We start from the raw sequence: 20,821 nt of genomic DNA, 5'->3' as shown, positions 1-20,821 counted from the left end.
GCAGGGCGGTCACGTGACCCCGGCGTCCGGCGGCGCTCCGGGCAGCGCGCGCCTGCTCTGCTGCCATTGGTTGTTCGTTTGTCCCGATTTGTATTGAGTCATGTGTTTATGTCTCATCTGAGTTATGACGTCATTTACCTACGTGTCAATGTATTATGTGCAGTATGTATGTATGTATGTATGTATGTATGTATGTATGTACATTATGTATGTATGTATGTATGTATGTATGTATGTATGTATGTATGTATGTATGTATGTACATTATGTATGTATGTATGTATGTACATTATGTATGTATGTATGTATGTATGTATGTATGTATGTATGTACATTATGTATGTATGTATGTATGTATGTACATTATGTATGTATGTATGTATGTACATTATGTATGTATGTATGTATGTATTTACATTATGTATGTATGTATGTATGTATGTATGTATGTATGTATGTACAGTATGTACGTATGTATGTATGTATGTATGTATGTATGTATGTATATATGAACATTATGTATGTATGCATGTATGTATGTATGTATGTATGTACATTATGTATGTATGTATGTATGTATGTATGTATGTATGTATGTACATTATGTATGTATGTATGTATGTATGTATGTACATTATGTATGTATGTATTTACATTATGTATGTATGTATGTATATATGTATGTATGTATGTATGTATGTATGTATGTACAGTATGTACGTATGTATGTATGTATGTATGTATGTATGTATGTATGTATGTATGTATGTATATATGAACATTATGTATGTATGTATGTATGTATGTATGTATGTATGTATGTACATTATGTATGTATGTATGTATGTACATTATGTATGTATGTATGTATGTATTTACATTATGTATGTATGTATGTATGTATGTATGTATGTATATATGAACATTATGTATGTATGCATGTATGTATGTATGTATGTATGTACATTATGTATGTATGTATGTATGTATGTACATTATGTATGTATGTATGTATGTATGTATGTATGTATGTATGTATGTACATTATGTATGTATGTATTTACATTATGTATGTATGTATGTATGTATGTATGTATGTATGTATGTACAGTATGTACGTATGTATGTATGTATGTATGTATGTATGTATGTATGTATGTATGTATGTATGTATGTATATATGAACATTATGTATGTATGTATGTATGTATGTATGTATGTATGTATGTATGTATGTATGTATGCATGCATGCATGTATGTATGTATGTATGTATGTATGTACATTATGTATGTATGTATGTATGTATGTACATTATGTATGTATGTATGTATGTACATTATGTATGTATGTATGTATGTATGTATGTATGTATGTATGTATGTATGTGCTTGCGTGTGTGTATGTATGTACGTATTATGTACATTATGTATGTGTGTGTATTTATATATTATGTACATTATGTATGTATGTATGTATTTATTGTGTACATTATGTATTGAATACAGTACATTGCGTATGCACTGTATGTATATATGTATTAAGTACATTATGTATGTATGTATGCATGTATGTATGTGTGTATGTATATACATACTGTAAGTTCAGTATGCATATATGTATGTATGCATGTACAGTATGTATGTGTGTATGTATGTATGTATGTATGTATGTATGTATGTATGTATATACATACTGTAAGTTCAGTATGTATATATGTATGTATGCATGTACAGTATGTATGTATGTATGTATGTATGTATGTAAATATGTATGTATGTGTGTATGTATATACATACTGTAAGTTCAGTATGTATATATGTATGTATGCATGTACAGTATGTATGTATGTATGTATGTGTGTATGTATATACATACTGTAAGTTCAGTATGTATATATGTATGTATGCATGTACAGTATGTATGTATGTATGTATGTATGTATGTATGTATGTATGTATGTATGTATGTGTGTATGTATATACATACTGTAAGTTCAGTATGTATATATGTATGTATGCATGTACAGTATGTATGTATGTGTGTATGTATATACATACTGTAAGTTCAGTATGTATATATACATGTACAGTATGTATGTATGTACAGTATGTATGTACATACTGTAAGTTCAGTATGTATATATGTATATATACATGTAAAGCATGTATATATGTATGTATGCATGTACAGTATGTATGTATGTATGTATGTGTGGCAGTTTCGCCACCACACACCCCTCAAGTGGTGTTTTCAGGGCCCTCCAGCACAGAGACACAGAAGACATCAACACCAGTTTATTGCTGGAATTATCCCAGCAGCAGATAGAACATGTCATGACACGTGCTCCTATCCTGAGTGTGTGGGGATGGGGGTTTTAACCTGTTGCTCGTTAGACCAGCCAACGAACAACAGGTATGCAGCCACTCTGATCCCAATCACCTAGTTCCAGATCATGTATGGCTACTCACCACACCACCACACCAAACTGAGGCCAGGGAGACTACCTGGCCATGGCCTACCCCCCAAGCAGAGAACAGAAAAAAACAAGCCTAAAATACAGAGTCTGATATAGGGTTACTATACGTAAAACACCGACTCTGACCTAGGGTTACTATATCTAAAACACTTAAACCACTGAACTCTGAAACAGGGTTTCCATACCTTAAAAAACGAATGTCCAAAAAAACCAAAACTGGTCGGCCCGGAACACCACAGTCGACCGGCTTCTTTCCCCCAGAGCGACGATGCAGACTCCCCTCCTCTCTTCAGGAGCGTGGGACCCCGAGCTGCTGTGTTGGCTGGTGAAGGCGTGGCCGGTCTTGGCCTTCCAGAGGACCTGGTTTCCCGGCACACCACGATCGACCAGCTCCCTTCCCCCAGAGCGACAATGCGGACTCCCCTCCTCTTCTTCTGGAGTGTGGGAGCTTGAACTGCCGTGTTGGCTGGTGAAGGCGTGGCCGGTCTTGGCCTTCCAGAGGACCTGGTTCCCTGTAACACCACTGTCGACCGGCTTCCTTCCCCCAGAGCGATCACGCAGACTCCCCTCCTCTCTTCTGGAGCGTGCGACCTCGAGCTGCTATGTTGGCTGGTGAAGGCATGGCCGGTCTTGGCTGTCGCGGGGGCTGCTTGGAGGGGTGGCCTGGCTCCTGGGCTGCTGGATGGTCACGGCGAAGCTAGCTGCCAGCGGTTACCTGTGGTGGTTGCTGCGCCTGCTTCTCCCCCAGTCCTCCGCCGGACCCCCTGGGTGCTGCTGCTACCAGTCGGGAGAGGGTTGGTGCTAGGGCAACCTGTTGAACCGCTGATGGCTCCAGGGCGTCTTTGAAGGGCCCTTCTGTGTCCCTTCCCCATGCTGGAGAGTCCCTGTACAGGTGCCAGTGTTCCAGTGTGGATGTTTTGCCGCCACACGCCATCCAGGTGGCGTTTTCAGGGCCCTCCGACACAGAGCCGCAGACATCGGGGGGTTGTCAACATCAGTTTATTGTAGAGAGTTGGCCAGTTGGAATTAGCCAGGTGCAGATCCAACATGTCATGACAGGGCTCCTATCCTGAGTGTGTTGGGAATGGGTGTTTTAACCAGTTGCTCGTCAGACCAACCAATGACCACCAGGTATGCAGCCACCCTGATCCCAATCACCTAGATCAGGTGTGGCTGCTCAACACACCATCCCCACACCACTGGGTACAATATGTATGTATGTATGTATGTATGTATGTATGTATGTATGTATGTATGTATGTATGTATATTTATATGTATGTATGTACAATATATGTAGGTATTTCTGTATTTCTGTATGTATGTATGTATGTATGTATGCATGTATGTACAATATGTATGCACAGAATGTATGTATGTGTATGTACGTATTTCTGTATGTATGTATATGTGTATGTATGTATGTACGTATGTATGTACGTATGTATGTATGTAATTATGTATGTATGTGTGTGTATGTACAGCATGTATGTACCATATGTATGAGCAGTATGTATGTATATGTATGCATGTACAGAATGTATGTATATGTATGTATGTATGTATATATATATGTACTGTATGTATGTATATATGTATGTGCAGAATGTATGTATATGTATGTATGTATGTATCAATGGTTTGTGTATTTATGTATGTGTGTACAGTTTGTATGTACAATACATATATGTACTGTATGCATTTATGTACAATATGTATGTCTAATATGAATGTACAGTATGTATGATCTGCTCTGATCTGTAGAGCAGGCCCCTCGGTCACACACCTGACAGTAAGATGTGATTTAACGCCGCTCGGTGCAATTTAACACTTGACACCTTGTGCAGAGCAGTTCGGCAATTAGACACGACCTGCTAACAAGTATATAGCAAGAGGGTTCTATAGGCCAGTGCTATTATTAAAAACTCCATGGAGGAGAATCTCCATCAGAATCCCTTTATTAAGTACATTTTCACATGAGGAATTTGTGCATTGCTGAACAAACAAAAAATATCAGTCAGAAAAAAATAAAATACAACAAGGATAGCCAAATGAACAAAAATAGCCACGTTTTCAAAGAAAAAAAAAAATACGAAATATACAAAAGCGATACTATGCACAGGTCAAGTTAAAAGGCAGTAGCTGGTGGCAGTGTGGTTGCTATGGTTATGGGTAGAAATAAAATACTATATAAATAAAGATGGATGTACTGTACAGATGATTAAATATGAAAACGATACTACAGAGAGCTGATCAGGTATAAGTTATTACCACATTATTACAAAATTATTGCAATGTTTACAGTGTAATTACAGTGTCATTGAAAAGATTACAATAATAATATTAAAACAACAATAATATGAAAGTATGACAATAAAACGTGGTACTGACCTTTTTTTAAGATGTAGGCCAAGTGCATGTTAAATACGTTACATCACATACATTCAGTACACAGGATGTTGACACAGTGGAGATATTTTGTCAAAAGCCAAAGAACACAGACATAGGAAAGTTTGTTTATTCAAGGTTAAGAGGCAGGAGGTTGGTCTGAAGCAACAACACAGCACGTCATTACCTGGGTCCTGGAGATAAGCTGCTAATCTGTTTACATTTTCAGCTTATATTTTTCTGTTGTTTTTTTTTTTTTTGGCTCACGTTTAATGTTTATCATTAGGTTTATTGTACAGTACCGTTGCTTTTCTTCTCTTGAGGTTTATCTTTCTGGTTCATTGTTGAGGTTTGTTTCATTAGTTGTTGTACGTGACCACATTTTTCCTTTTTATTTGTACAATTTTATTTTTTATTTTTGTAGTTTTTATTTGTTGTTTATCATCATGTTTAGTGTATATTACCATATTTTTATTGTGTGAAGTTAGATCAGGTTTTATTGTATATTTTCAAAATGTTCCATATATTGCCATTTTCTTTATATATTTTTATTCCATTTCTTTTTTATTATATTAGATTATTATTATTATATTATTATGGCCCATTGTTTTATGTGAGCTGCTGCGACACCGAAATTTAATGAAAAAAGGTCTATATACAGTGGGGCAAAAAAGTATTTAGTCAGCCACCAATTGTGCAAGTTCTCCCACTTAAAAAGATGAGAGAGGCCTGTTATTTTCCTCATAGGTACACCTCAACTATGAGAGACAAAATGAGAAAAAAAAAATCCAGAAAATCACATTGTCTGATTTTTAAAGAATTTATTTGGTTGTATTCGGTCAGAAGTATTTGGTCAATAACAAAAGTTCATCTCAATACTTTGTTATATACCCTTTGTTTGCAATGACAGAGGTCAAATGTTTTCTGCAAGTCCTCACAAGGTTTTCACACACTGTTGCTGGTATTTTGGCCCATTCCATCATGCAGATCTCCTCTAGAGCAGTGATGTTTTGGGGCTGTCGCTGGGCAACACGGACTTTCAACTCCCTCCAAAGATTTTCTATGGGGTTGAAATCTGGAGACTGGCTAGGCCACTCCAGGACCTTGAAATGCTTCTTACGAAGCCACTCCTTCGTTGCCCAGGCGGTGTGTTTGGGATCATTGTCATGCTGAAAGACCCAGCCACGTTTCATCTTCAATGCCCTTGCTGATGGAAGGAGGTTTTCACTCAAAATCTCACGATACATGGCCCCATTCATTCTTTCCTTTACACGGATCAGTCGTCCTGGTCCCTTTGCAGAAAAACAGCCCCAAAGCATGATGTTTCCACCCCCATGCTTCACAGTAGGTATGGTGTTCTTTGGATGCAACTCAGCTTTTTTTCTCCTCCAAACACGACAAGTTGAGTTTTTACCAAAAGGTTTTACCAAAAAGCTATTTTGGTTTCATCTGACCATATGACATTCTCCCAATCCTCTTCTGGATCATCCAAATGCTCTCTAGCAAACTTCAGACGGGCCTGGACATGTACTGGCTTAAGCAGGGGGACACGTCTGGCACTGCAGGATTTGAGTCCCTGGCGTCGTAGTGTGTTACTGATGGTAGCCTTTGTTACTTTGGTCCCAGCTCTCTGCAGCTCATTCTCTAGGTCCCCCCGTGTGGTTCTGGGATGTTTGCTCACTGTTCTTGTGATCATTTTGACCCCATGGGGTGAGATCTTGCGTGGAGCCCCAGATCGAGGGAGATTATCAGTGGTCTTGTATGTCTTCCATTTTCTAATAATTGCTCCAGCAGTTGATTTCTTCACAACAAGCTGCTTACCTATTGCAGATTCAGTCTTCCCAGCCTGGTGCAGGTCTATAATTTTGTTTCTGGTGTCCTTTGACAGCTCTATGGTCTTGGCCATAGTGGAGTTTGGAGTGGGACTGTTTGAGGTTGTGGACAGGTGTCTTTTATACTGATAAGGAGTTCAAACAGGTGCATTAATACAGGTAACGAGTGGAGGACAGAGGAGCCTCTTAAAGAAAAAGTTACAGGTCTGTGAAAGCCAGAAATCTTGCTTGTTTGTCGGTGACCAAATACTTATTTTACCGAGGAATTTACCAATTAATTCATTAAAAATCCTACAATGTGATTTCCTGGATTCTTTCCCCCCCATTCTGTCTCTCATAGTCGAAGTGAACCTATGATGAAAATGACAGGCCTCTCTCATCTTTTTAAGTGGGAGAACTTGCACAATTGGTGGCTGACTAAATACTTTTTTGCCCCACTGTAGCTATCCATCTATATCATTATTGATCTACATCAAGTCATACAGGCCAAGTGGTCTAGAAAGTAGAGTATGAACATGTTCTTCGGCAGAACAACAGATATAAGTGCAGCAACTCCAGGGAGGAAGCTCCTGGACTCGGATAAGGAAAGAGGACGAGGCCGCGCAGGAAAAAGCAAACGCTCAATCTGCTTACGGTGCACTGCAACCAATACACACGGCCAGATGGAGGACAGCGGGGTATATAATAGATGGACAGATAGATATAAAGTTACATGGATAGATATATAGATAGATAGATGGATAGATATATAGATATAAAGTTATATGGATAGATATATACTGTAGATAGATGGATAGATATATAGATATAAAGTTATATGGATAGATATATAGAAAGATAGATGGATAGAAATAAAGATAGATATATAGATAGAAAGTTATATGGGTAGATATATAGAAAGATAGATGGATAGATTGGTAGATAGAAAATAAAGGAATGGAATAAAAAATAAGAAAAAAAGAATTCATGGAAAAATGTGAGAGTATACAATAAAACCCAACGGTTGACACAGTAAAATGCTAAAACTTATGATAAACAAAATATAACCCGAAAAAATAAAAAAGTACTTACAGCGAGACTTACACCGAAATAAGTGAAAAAAAACAAAAACGCACAAAAATACCCCACTGACGTCACGTCACTTCTGCCTTCAACTTTAATATTTTTATTAAAGTTCAGTGTGCAGCACATACTGTACATCCATACAGAGACAAACACACAATAGTTCAAGAAAGTTTTTTTTCCTCTCAATATAAATCTCTATACAAGTGAAAAAAGAAAGTGCTACATCACAGTATCTCTCTGAAAGGAAAGGAAATGACCGGACTATAATATATATGAAGTTATGACTCCATGAAAATCAGTTTAATCGACTGAGTTGGGAACAAAAAAAGCTTGTCTGAATAATATCATCAGTTTACAGTATGTGTTAAAAAAAATCTAAATCAATCAATCATGTTCCCAAGATGTATTTAGGAATAAAATGGGAACAGAGTCCGCCTCAGTGACACTTTAATGTGGTCGACGCAAACTGACAGTGAAATGGACCAGATCACAAAAACATTCACAATTTTCTTTGACTTAATAAGTGAAAAAATAAATGTACAATTAAACACACACACACACACACACACACACACACACACACACACACACACACACACACACACACACACACACACACACACACACACACACACACACACCTCAAAATATAAAAAAAACAACCTAAAAATAAAACTTTATGGGTCGAGCTTCAATAACCAAAACCCTCAATGCAATTTGTTTTTACGCCACTTCAGTGGTCGAATGGGAATTGAGTGAAAATCTAAAGTGCTACTTGAAAATGACTGAAATTAACCATAAAACAAGAGCTTGCAAAGAACAAATAAAATAAAATGTATAAAAAGCTTATCAACGGTTCCCACAAAACTCAAAATATCCATTTTTCTTTCAAACTCAGAAAACAGTATTTATTTCGGGGAGCAGCGACCGAAACTTCCAGAGTATTTCAAGTGTTGACCCCCCCGCTGAGGGGGGAGTCCAGACAGCTTCTGTAAAATGGAAAGTCTTAAAAAAATAATAATAATTAAAAAAAAAAAAAAGGTAAGATTAAAAAAGACGGAACCCGTGTAGAAACCAGAGTCAATCTAGTGACGCCGCGCAGGATCCGGTCCCGCGCGGAGGAAACAGCGTCCATGACACACGTCACGGGACATTCAAAGTTAAAACTCTCTTTTCATTTGGAATCATAGTTGATGTCTCTGACTTATAAATACGTATCGACCTGCGTTCACCTTCTCCGCCGCATTGAGCTTCATGACAATGAGTCGCGCTCAATTCGGCGCTGGAAGCTCAGCTAAAACAAAATATGCAATTTTTATTATTATTATTATTATTTTTTTTTTTAAATCAAGGTTTGAAAATTAGGAACTTTCACCATTTTAACGCCACCTCACAACTGGTGAATTTAATCCTGGTACACAGAGACTAAAGGTCCCTGGCTAATATAAAATAAAATTAAAAATAAAAATTAAAAATCCGGAGGGAGCCGTTCCTGGAGACGTGGCCTCATCAGCTGCTTCCAGGACTCTGCTTCCATCCCGGACGTTTTTCGTCCCAGTACAGGAGTCGCATTTTTTCAGCGTCCCATGCTGCCGTGCTCGGGCTTCTCCTGGGCCTGGAGCATGTGCTGCCGCGTGGAGCCGCCGCTGCTGCTGCTCCCCCCCAGCACGGAGCCCCCAGCGCGCCGCCGCATCCGGTCCAGGAGGTAGAACCGCAGCATCAGGAAGAACCCTGCGAGGGAGGGAGGGAGACGCCGGGGATCAGGGGACACGCTCGGCCGGCGCGGGACAGCACACCGCGGGCTCCTCGCCGCGCCGAGTAGTCCATTGTTTTATTCATCTTTCAAGGTCGACGCACATTTCTTCCCGAACACGGGTGTGCTTCCAAAAAAGAAAGTCCATGCCCAGCGTTAGACTCTCAATTGTCTTTCTATTAGAAGACCAACAGAGATTAAATATAACAATGAAGACCCAGAACATTGTTCAGTTGTTTCGATTGTTCCGCCTGGTAGATGTATAAGTAATTCTAATTCTGGTCTGACTTGTGTAACTTGAGTCTTTGTTTATCTTGCAGTGTCTTCTTCATTATATGTTCTTTGTCATACATAGACAGTAAGTTGAACGTCAAACGGAGGTCGACAGTAGCAACCAAACGGAAATATGAAGGATATCTGGAGCTGTTACGCTTACTTTTATGACCTATCTATCATGATTGGGTGACAGATGTATACAACTTGGCTGCCATGACAACGGGACAAAAATAACAAAAATATCACGTATGCTTAGTTCGTTGTAGCTTGATATACCTTGTTATATATCTGTATATATACTGTATATGTATGTATGCACTTTAATGCATTCTATTGTCGCTCTACTTTGTCTTTTGAGGTGTCATGGAAAGCACCTTGAACAGCCTTGTGTTTGAAACCTGCTGTATCAGTAAAGGTGCCTCGCCTTGTCAAACAGGACATGCGTTCGGGGTCAAACATGACCTATGTACACGTCCCTCCGCTGAGCTTGCGTCACTCCACGCGGTTTGTCAATAGAGATCAATCCATAAAATCTATAGTTACAGCTCATCAGAGACGACCCGTCAAGTGTGGTGGTGGTGGTGCTGCTGCACCACCACCACCTGCTGCCGTCCCTGCTTACTTGTTGTAGCAGCACCACTGCAGATGTGAGTCTTTCCCTCAATGCGTTTGGTAAGGATTTAAATAAAGGCTACGAATGAATGAATGAACGAATGAACAAATTAATGAATGAATGAACGTACTAACAAATTAATGAATGAACGAACAAACAAATGAACGAATGAACGAACGAATGATAGAAAGAAAAAATGAATGAACGAACAAATGTATGAACGAATGAACGAACGAATGTAAGAACGAACAAATGTATGAACCAATGAATGAACGAACGAAGGAATGTAAGAACAAATGAATGAACTAACAAATGAATGAATGAATGTATGAACGAATGAACTAATGAATTAATGAACGTGCAGATTCATGTATTTCTAATCAGACCCTTCACTCATGTGTTGTCGAAACGCTCTTTCCTCCACTTTGTAACCCTGCCAACCTGGGTTTAGTCCTTGGGCTCAGACCTGTGCTTGAAAAAGGCAGCGCGGTGCACGTGAGAGGAAGCAGCTTTTCTTTGGACACGCGGCGCTAAGCGGTGGCCTTGACGGCAGACGGCGGGGCCATTGTATCTCGCACACAATGGAGCGCTGGCTCCAGCCGTGCCGAACCGCCCTGAATTTTTTTGTTTGTTTTTTTGTTTGTTTTTTTCCTGGAAATACAGTACGTCTGAGAAAGTGGTGTCGTCTTACATTCGGGGTCTAGACTTTTAACTGTTAATATACTGTAGAATAATGTAAAATAAAACGTGTGCATTCGGAGGAGTGTACATACAGCGGCTACAACTGTGGCACAACGCCGCCACACGCCCTCTTCCGATCCGACACTCGCTCTCCGTCGCTGCCGCCGCTCACTGGGAACCAGGAATGTTCCCACACGGTTCATTTAAAAGAAGCGGGCGGAGTCATCTGGCTCCTGCGTATATGAGCGACTCATAGTGGGACTGACGTGGAACTGCGCTTGTGAGATTTGGCTCCGTATTAACCTCGTGGTAATGTTCGGTACATCAGCCCGGTCCTGTGTTTGACTTCATATCAAACCGCTTTCGAATTTTTATTTTATTTTTTTATTTTTTTACACCAACCCCACCCTACAACACACCCGCGACGGCGACGCCGGCAGCACCGACCTTGGAAGGAGTTCAGGATGCAGGACAGGAAGAGGACGAGATCGGTGAGGGGCCCGAAGTCCAGGAAGCCGAGGCCCCAGGAGGTCCCGAACAGGCAGCTGAGCCCCCAGATGCTGAGGAAGGCCACGCGGTTCTGCCGCCATTCGTCCCGGGTCCGGATCTCCCGGTAGACCAGGAAGAGCATCACCAGGCCCGAGGACACCAGCAGGGCCAGTGCCGCCACGTTGGTCAGGTAGTGGGCCAGCTCCGCCTGGGGGCTGCTGCTCATCCAGCACCTAGGGGTCAACACACATGCATTCCATGAGCATTATATCACTATATCATCAATGTTGTCAATGGGACTGATTGACAGATCATGTAATCCAGTCGAAGACTCTACATTCACGGCGAAAGGCAGAGGAAGTGAAGGCGCTCCGCCTCCGTCCCACCCCCACTCGGGGGTATATAACCGCAGCTCACCTTCCCCTCTTCGCTGCTGGACGCCTCAGAGGGGCACCGCACTGCGGCAAAAGGTGTGGTCCCTTGTCAGGGAACCGTGGCTGCCTTAGCAACCTAACGCTCCCTATCACTCAGTGGGACCGTATACTTTCACTTAACAGTACGGTGATCAGCGAGGGAGGTCCGCGTAATAACGTACTCCACACTGTGGTGTCGTATCCCACTGCTTGTGGGATACTTTCCGTAGCATCCGGATACTCAAACCTGTGCGGCAATCACGACATCTGGTAATGTCCAACATGTAAAACCGCACAAATGTGTTTGGAGCGGCAGCTCCAAGAAGCTGCCCGACATTTATCCTCCACCGACGCGGCCCCCTAAGGAGGGCCCGTGAGGAGGACACTCCCCTGGTGGAGCGCCAATGGCTCCTTGGATAGGGGCCGATCCTCTGCCTGGGCGCTGAAGCACACAAACAGTTCCCGTGCCTTAAGTCCTTAGTGCGGACATAAGATGGACGGCTCGGTCAACACAACACTGGAGCCCGAACCGGGCACAAAGACTCAAACAGCGGTGGGGACAAAGCCGTTAACTCAATGAATTGACTCTGAAACGGGGGGTGGTAATGACCTTCGGAGCGAAGGATGCGTTAGGACTAGATGTGCCACCATTCTCCAAATCCACAACTCGATTTGACTTTTGATTTTTAAGGTCAAGATTCGATTTTCGCTGTAAACAAATAGATTTTTTTCAGCACTGATGCGATGCCATTGTTAGACGAGCCGGTCTTGATTTGTAAAGAAAAACACTTGCTTTTCAATGAGTAACTTTGAGTCCAGACACATTAAATAATTATAAATAATGATTTTTTTTATAATAAATATAAACCAAATATTTCATAGAATTTCATAGACAAAAGAAATGCTTGGGAGCCGTAAGAGATGAACCTTTCAACGCACTGTGAGTGCGTCTTTTGTCCTCCGCCGACTGCGTCTTTTTTTCCCTAATTCTACTCATCATATCACAGCATCCTGCTCCGTTGAACATTATTCATTTATCTTTATAACAATCCAAATCATATCCATAACCTTAACTACTCTTATGGAGCACGTACCAATGCACACCAGCACTTCTCACAAGCTGCTGGTATCTGTCCTGCCCTCTCAAGTGGACAAATAAAGTGGACATACTATAAAATATATGATTTTACTGAATCTGAGCGCACTTTTTCTCAAAATTATTAGAATGCACAAGCTGCGAGCCCCCTGCGAGCATAGCGCAGCGTCTCCGTCCACAGGTGGGCCAACGCATCTACGCCCAGCAGGGGGCCGCCCTTGGGTCCGACCATGACTTGATGGCCTGAACTCCGGCTGAAGGGAGACAGGCCGGGCGTGCTGGCTCGGGGTTCATACGCTTTTCTCCGTGTCGTTGGAGAAGCCTCGACTTTTCAGACGGGAAAGGGTTAAACTGGCCTCCCGACTGTACTTACTTTATTTACTTAACCTATCTTATCAGGCGACATCAAAACACTACAGAGTGATATGATTACAGAAAATGTCTGAAAATCTCCCAAAAACTTCCAGCTTACATCAGATAGGGGTTGGAGATGTCGTCGCTTTGAAACACCTCCCTCACACCGTAGATGTTCCCAACGGACATCAGGACGATCACCGGGACGGCAGGGAGACCTGGAAAGGAAGTAAAAGTCTATTCACTTTATACATATTCAAACATATTTAATATTTGTGCCACGATGGAAAATAACCGACATTTCCTTCCTTTTTGCCACACACCAATTTGATACGCACTGCGATTTCTTTGGCATTGTGATTGTGTGAGTATTGAAAATCAATACTACAATTTACTGAAAATATCAAAAGATTTACACACTTCACTTTATAAACTTTATAACTTTATATTCACTTTAAACTCTGAACTCAGTGGGAAACCGTTCTCCGTTGTTTAGATGTTCAAGTTTTCTTACTGGACAAACCAAGCAAAACATATTACATATTATCTTTCCGGTCCCCAACGCACAGACCGTAAATATGTAATGTGGAGCCGTTCGACAAACAGAATAGAATCAGCAAATTCTGCTAAAATGCAAGAACAATTTTGGCATCATGGGTGGTGATAGTAGAATCTAAATAAAAACTATGCACACCTATAAACAGACTCACCAAAGCCGATGAGGTTCCAGACGTAGCTCTTGGGCGAGGGGCTGAACACCATGTAGACCAGCCAGAAGGTGTGGAACACCTCGATGCCCATCCAGGTGAAGGAGCTGAGCAGGGCGTAGTGCAGCCCTGCGCCAACGTAGGGACACAGCGCCGGCCCCGCCATGTTGGCCAGCGTCCCCGTGAAGAAGAAGAGCACGTTGAGGGAGACGAGGGACACCGCCAAGCCCAGGTGGATCGGGATGGACTGCTCCTTCACTCTCCTGGAGCAGAGGGGAAAGAGAGGGATAGGGAGAAAGAACAGAGAAACAGGAGGGTTACAAATAAAATAGAGGTATTCGATAAAGGTATAACTGGATATCCAGGAATCAAATTAGATCATTCAATTAGACACAGAACTCCTCTTATTTCTGTCAAATCTCTCGTCACCTTTTCCTGCTGAGGAAGATGATCAGGGCAACGCAGCTTATGGCAGAGACGGCGCAGCCCAGAGATGTAATGGCGGTCAGGGCCAGCAGGTGGCGCACCGGTCGGGGCTCCAATCGCTGGGATGACAGGCACGAAAAACAAAAAAGGGAAAAACGTGTGAAGATTTGATCCAATTCCTTCAATACAACATTTTCTCCTCTCTTTCTGCACCTAATCCTTACAGTGCATCATGAAAATACACAAAAAATATAAAATACATTGTTCAAAATCTAGATTTCTGGGTAACGCTATCGTATGGAAAATCAATGATAAATGCCTTCAACTACATTAAATGGAACAAATTATCTTTTAGCAAAATAAATAATTGATTAAAAATATTCTGAATTAAAAAAAGTTTAAATATATTATTTATTAAGTACAAATTATATTTTGAGTAGGAGTGTTGAAAGACCTTGAATCTGAATAACTAGATCCTCAAAAGTCATCAGTTTATATATTTAGGTATCATCTAGGTTAAATTTAATAACTAACCTAAAAATAAAACTTGTTGGGGCAATTGGACAAATGTTTAAAAATGTGGATATGGATATCGTTCACTCAACTTGCTGCAGTTAACTGCATTTACTTCATTCTACCACAAGATGGCAGAACCCTAAAAGCATGTAGCCATTCCAAATTATTTTGATGCATTTTTTTTTTTTTGCAGCACATTGGCAAGTTCGAGCATATACTATATATAATTGAACCACAACAAAGTGCCGTTTGAAACCGATGATATCATGCTACTTTGATTTATTCTTTTCTCTTAAAAAAACATCCCAGTGGAAGCTAAGGTTATCTTTTTACCAGATTTTTCCAAAACAGTGAATATGTGTGTGTGTATATATATATATATATATATATATATATATATATATATATATATATATATAAGTTTTACTTGTTTCTCACCACCATTATGGCGAAGTAGGTCAGGTGATTGCACTGGCACTCGGTTTCTTCTGCTCCTTTACGAAGCGTCCAACACCCGTCCTCCTTCCAGTTGACTTTCAACGGATCTGCACCAGAAAAATGCACAGGAGTTGCACACAAGGCACGAGAGAGCATCAAACAACAGAACTCTGTCGTCATGACGTTCGACGGCAAATCACTATTTCAATATATTTACTGGATTTATATATATTATATAAATATTTAATGGATTATACTGTATATTCTATGTCTATGATCTGTGTCCTTCAACTGACCTCTCCTGGTGTCCCACGACACACATTTCCTCGAATGGGTTTCCTGTAAGGGAGATGAGGGGGGGGCGTGAGGCGCAAAGTTCACTAAAAACGAGCCGTGTGTGTGTGTTTGCGAATGTGTAATGTTTCAGCGCGTGTGTGTGTGTGACAGAGTGCGAAAGTATTTGAAGAATGTTTGTTCTCATGTGAGAGAAAACGGAACAGGAAGAGGCAGCGAAGTGGTTCCTGCGTGTTCCCCCTGTTGTAACAGCGACATTGAAGACGTGAAAGTTACACTTGCATCCCCCCCGGGTGTTCACCTGCGAGTGCTGTGCATGCAGATCAAAACACACACACACACACACACACCCCAACCTACAGGTATGGCGGTGTGATGGAAGCCGATCCTGACTGGTTCGATCAGGTTGGTGATGACCTCGTTCTCCACGGTGATTCCCACCACGTCTTCCAGGATCCTGATGTCCTTTGGAGCATCCTGCACGCACACGCACACGCACACACACACACACACACACACACACACACACACACACACACACACACACACACACACAGAGAGAGAGAGAGAGAAAGTTACCTACCTGTGATACAGATAGTATCATAATTACACTAAAAGCCACACAACAAAAAAACAACTCCCTCGTTGTAACGGACAGGAACAAAACACTGAAATAAAATACAAAAACAAAATGTGTGGTCACAGAAAAAAACAAAACGGAATAAATGGAAAACAAAGAGTTTTTTTATTTTGTGAAAACAAACCCTCGACTGAAACAATGAGCTTGTATAAATATAAGAACTCAGATAAGAACCAGCACTGCGATTTCCTTAGAGCGGTTTCCTCGAACCCGTCCATAATGCTCGCCGTCAGGACGAAATCCTTTCAAAATATGACGTAAGTAAATAAAGATATGAGTCATTCATGACTGAATTTCACGACTGAACGAGCTGCTCACACACAGCTGGCTGCTGTACAACTTTACAAAGACATTGTTCTTTCCCGAACCACCACTGTCCGTTTCATTTTTCTCTTCAAAAAATGAGTTGGTCGGGGTCAGGCGGTTTGTTATAGCGGGGAACCGCTTTTCCCAAAACTCCCGAAAAGGTTCTTTAAGGAAAGCGGCCCCCGCGCACCTGTGCACATACAGTAGTTACATACTAACTTCCGTTATCTGCCGAGCAAGGGTCGCACCTGGAACAGGGAGGTGTTCCTGAAGAAGGTGCAGACGACTTTGGCCGTCTTCTTGTCGGCGGGTTTCAGGGAGGGCGGCAGGTGGACGAAGGGGATGGACTCTGGAGAGAAGCCTCTGGGGACCTGAAGGGGCAGCGGAGACTGAGCGTCAAGTCCAGTGTGGTTTTCTACAGCCCCCAGGCACGGTGCAGTCTCAGAGGGCTGCGCATTTTACAGAAATCGACGGCATCCGCCGGTCTTAACCCGCACCTGGGCAAAGAGAAACTCAACTCCCAGAAAAAAAGAGGCCCTGAGAAGGGATCACAGAAGGACCGATCCCCCTTCCAGGACGACGCCCAGTGGGCAACATTAATTGCATTACATGACAAGTATTAGGATTTGTACTCCACAAGGAACATCTAGTCGCCTGAAGAGGATATCGAGTTGGAGAGGAAAGAGGGATTGTGAATGAGGTCAACTTTTAATGACGCCGTGTGCTAAATCGAAGTGACGATCGAAAAGGGCGATACGCTTTTCGTACACAAAAACACGGAACGAGTAACGGACGTTCCACCCATTGCGGGGGTCACGCTACAGCGGCGACAGAAACGTCCACGTGGTCGCCGGGCGTTTGCGTGCCGGAAGTCTTACAGGCAGAGTGACGTTGTAGCCTCTGAGGTCGTCCTTCAGCTCCACCACGGCGGTGAGGGCGCAGGGGAGCTCCACACTGCCCACGGCCTGAGACCTCATCACGGCCTCCTCGATCCTGTGCACGGCCCCACACACACACACGCACACACACAAACACACAAACACACACAGTGTTTCTTTTTGTCAGATTGTGTGCATGTTGTAAACAAAATGCTGAATCGACCACCGCCCTACTGCTCAGCTTCTGCTTCCTATGGGTTTATTTACTCGGCGTCTCGATGACACAGCGTTCCACAACATTCGCCGTCGCTTTCTCAGTAATTAAGACAAACGTGAGTAGGAGGAAATTGACAGCAAACGCCCCCCGCCGTGCTGGTGTTATACTGAGTGTGATGAGAGACGTGAGAAGGAGGAAATTACATGTTGACTTGACTGGATCCCTTGCTGGCGTCGTCACAGAACTCCTCTTCTGCAAAAGATGAGAAGAGTTGTGTACAATCATGATGTACACGATTCATTTCTAGACACCGTGGAATGTGGCTCAGCGTCGAGTAGATTGAAACAGACACGCCCACACCCAAACAACAACACTTGCACTGTTTTTTATTCCCCGGTTCTGAAATGTGTTTTGGAGACGGTGGCTTTCATTTTATTATTATTATTTTTTTTATCTTAGAAAAAAGTAGCAGGCCCCAACACTTACGGTTGCCCAGGCAACCACATTTGGGCCACTGTCAACCATCTTGTGTGGTCTGTATGTTAAAATAAATAAATAAATAAATAAAGTCAATAAGTACAGGATACCTCCAGATGTTTAGAAACTTCCACCAACGTAAACGAGTTTTCCTGCAGCATTGATTTACTCCAAAATTGTGAATCAAGGGAGAATATTGAATCCAACCAATATCTCGTCAAACTACACATCCACCCACCCACCCATCCATCCATTCTTCCTTACTGCAGTTGATGACTTCTCCAAAAAAGGTGTAGGCTCTCCGTGTTCCGGCGCTGGCGGGGTCGCCCCTGATGGAGGCGTTGAGGATCCCGTACGTCTCGACGGGCTGGTTGGGCCCCATGGACAGATCCGTGCAGCAAGGGCCCTGCAGGCCATCGGGCCAGCACAGGGTGTGGTTTTGGCCCCCCACCTGCCCCAAATACTAGTTATTTAACTTTGAGTTATACCAAAATGTCTGAACAAGATTATCTGAATGAATATGCAAGGGTTTTTTGTTGGTTGTTTGCATCTGACAACACAATTTGGATCCATCAATTGTTTTTTTCCTATAATAGCACGTTACATGTTACACCTTGTTGTATGAATAAAGCACATTGAGCACAGAGAGCTCCTGCTTCTTCATGTCGTCTCGTTGCTAAAATGTTCCAGTTGGTTAATACAGTGAACACGATGACAGACCTAATGGTTTCAAAGGAGAATTGTAGAGAAATACAGTCTGGTTTCCAGTTTAACAAACTCTGGACGATGCATGGCCAGCACATCTTGACCGTCTGGATGCAAAAATGTTTCCAGCATTTAGCAATGCCGCGGCATGCTTTTCCAGCATGTACATTAAACAACCTTCCTGGAAGTAAAAGTGAATGTTCTTTCATTACACATTATATGATTCAAATGTTCACTATTTTCCAACCCAGCCCTTAATAAAAGGTTGGCTCCCATCGTCTATAACTGTACTTAGCACAGCACTATGGTAGGTTTAGATACAATATTTTATCTGAAGGCTTGGGGTTATGTGCTTTCAGTCAAACTGTCCTGTAAAACCCCTTGAAACTGGAACTGTGATCAAGGGCTACTATGCATTTCAACAGGCTTCAATGCAGGAAAACCAGGAGCAAGAAAATTCAACACGATTCTGGTTCTGATACCTGCACCCAGAGCTGATCCAGCAGAGGCTCCCAGTACACGCAGAAGTCTGCCTGCTTGGCCCAGCCGCTCCCAGAATGCGCCAGGGTAACGACCCCAGAGCTCCGGCACCGGGCCGTGATGCGTCCCACCAGAGACAGGGCGCTCTCGTTGGCCGACACAGTGATGTTGCTGCAGCCGGGCGTCAGGCGGTAGCTCAGGCTCAGCGGGCCCAGGCCGTGGCGCCAGATCCCACACAGCTTGAAGTCCCGGTCGTTCTCACTGGAGCCTGGAAGAGACAGACACGTGGAGGTCCGCACTTCAAAGACAGACAGGTTTCATTGCCGGAACCTCATATCTCAAATCATTCAGCTTTCATTCTTGGCGGCACAAATAATGATTCATGTTTTTTGAGGCTTGATAGGTTCCATTTGGACTTTTCTGATATTTGTATTGCGTAAACCGCATCTTCGCCGATGCTGCAATATCCCATCCTGTGGAGTCTAAACGATTGTGAGGAGTAATAATGGTTAAAAATAATTTGCAGGGGAATGATCATGATCCTTCAAAGGTCTAAATCGATGACACATCTGAAAATGACTTGACTTGATTTTTTTTATAAAATGCAATTTGCTTCTTTCCCTTTTTTGGGCGCCATTTGATCGCCTTCAATTAGTGTAAAGCACTTTGAGGTGCATGTTGTGTATAAAAGGTGCTGTACAAAGAAAGGATATTATTCAAACCCAAGAAGTCATATTGAATCATGTTTTGCAATTGGTGTTTGACTTTGTAAGTCAAATTTCAGTACTAATGGAAATGGAAAAAATAAAAACATTTGTACAGTATCTTTAACAGGGTTTAAAGGTTCCATGAATATCTCCTTCATCTATACTGTAGGAGAAGACTGCAGAGTAAGAGAGTGTTGCACAGACAGACAGGCAGATGGACAGAAAGAGAGAGTGTGAAGAGGTAGTTCCTCCCAGCTCCCGTACCGGTGGAGAAGACGGCGAGCGAGAGGAGCAACGTCCTCAGGCCCAGCGTCGCCCGGGGCTCCATCGGAAAAACAGTTCCCCAACGGTTTCTCCTGAAAACAAACAAAACAAGGGCGACGCTGAAAAAGGGAGCTGTCAAAAATGAAAACAAAAAATTAACTCAAACGGGATAAATAAGAATTGGACATGTATAACGTATATTTCCACAGGGTTTACACGGCTGTCTTTGCTCCGTGTGACCAGTTACAGCCGCAAAACAGCAGTTCCAACTCAAACACTGAAATATCTTCTACATTCTCTTTTTGGCCATTCCAAACAAAAGCCTCTAT

At 42.2% G+C, this 20,821-nt stretch overlaps 1 protein-coding gene across 1 annotated transcript; it reads right to left on the bottom strand.

Annotated features, from left to right (window-relative positions):
* Window positions 1-7,974: 7,974 nt before the first annotated feature.
* adgrg1 (adhesion G protein-coupled receptor G1) lies at window positions 7,975-20,581 on the bottom strand. The gene is made up of 14 exons (XM_079997062.1): window positions 20,493-20,581; window positions 19,524-19,789; window positions 18,601-18,787; window positions 18,063-18,111; window positions 17,643-17,757; window positions 17,013-17,135; window positions 16,179-16,295; window positions 15,821-15,863; window positions 15,525-15,631; window positions 14,574-14,689; window positions 14,148-14,407; window positions 13,556-13,655; window positions 11,533-11,807; window positions 7,975-9,493 (listed from the first exon to the last, which is right to left on the bottom strand). The coding sequence occupies exons 1-14, from the start codon at window positions 20,554-20,556 to the stop codon at window positions 9,339-9,341; spliced, it is 1,977 nt and encodes a 658-aa protein (XP_079853188.1). The 5' UTR covers window positions 20,557-20,581; the 3' UTR covers window positions 7,975-9,338.
* Window positions 20,582-20,821: the final 240 nt, after the last annotated feature.

This window comes from Zeus faber (genome assembly GCF_960531495.2).
Source record: "Zeus faber genome assembly, chromosome: 3".
Lineage (NCBI taxonomy): Eukaryota > Metazoa > Chordata > Actinopteri > Zeiformes > Zeidae > Zeus > Zeus faber.
Note: the sequence above shows the minus strand (reverse complement) of the source record. Positions and strands in the feature narration are given on the sequence as shown.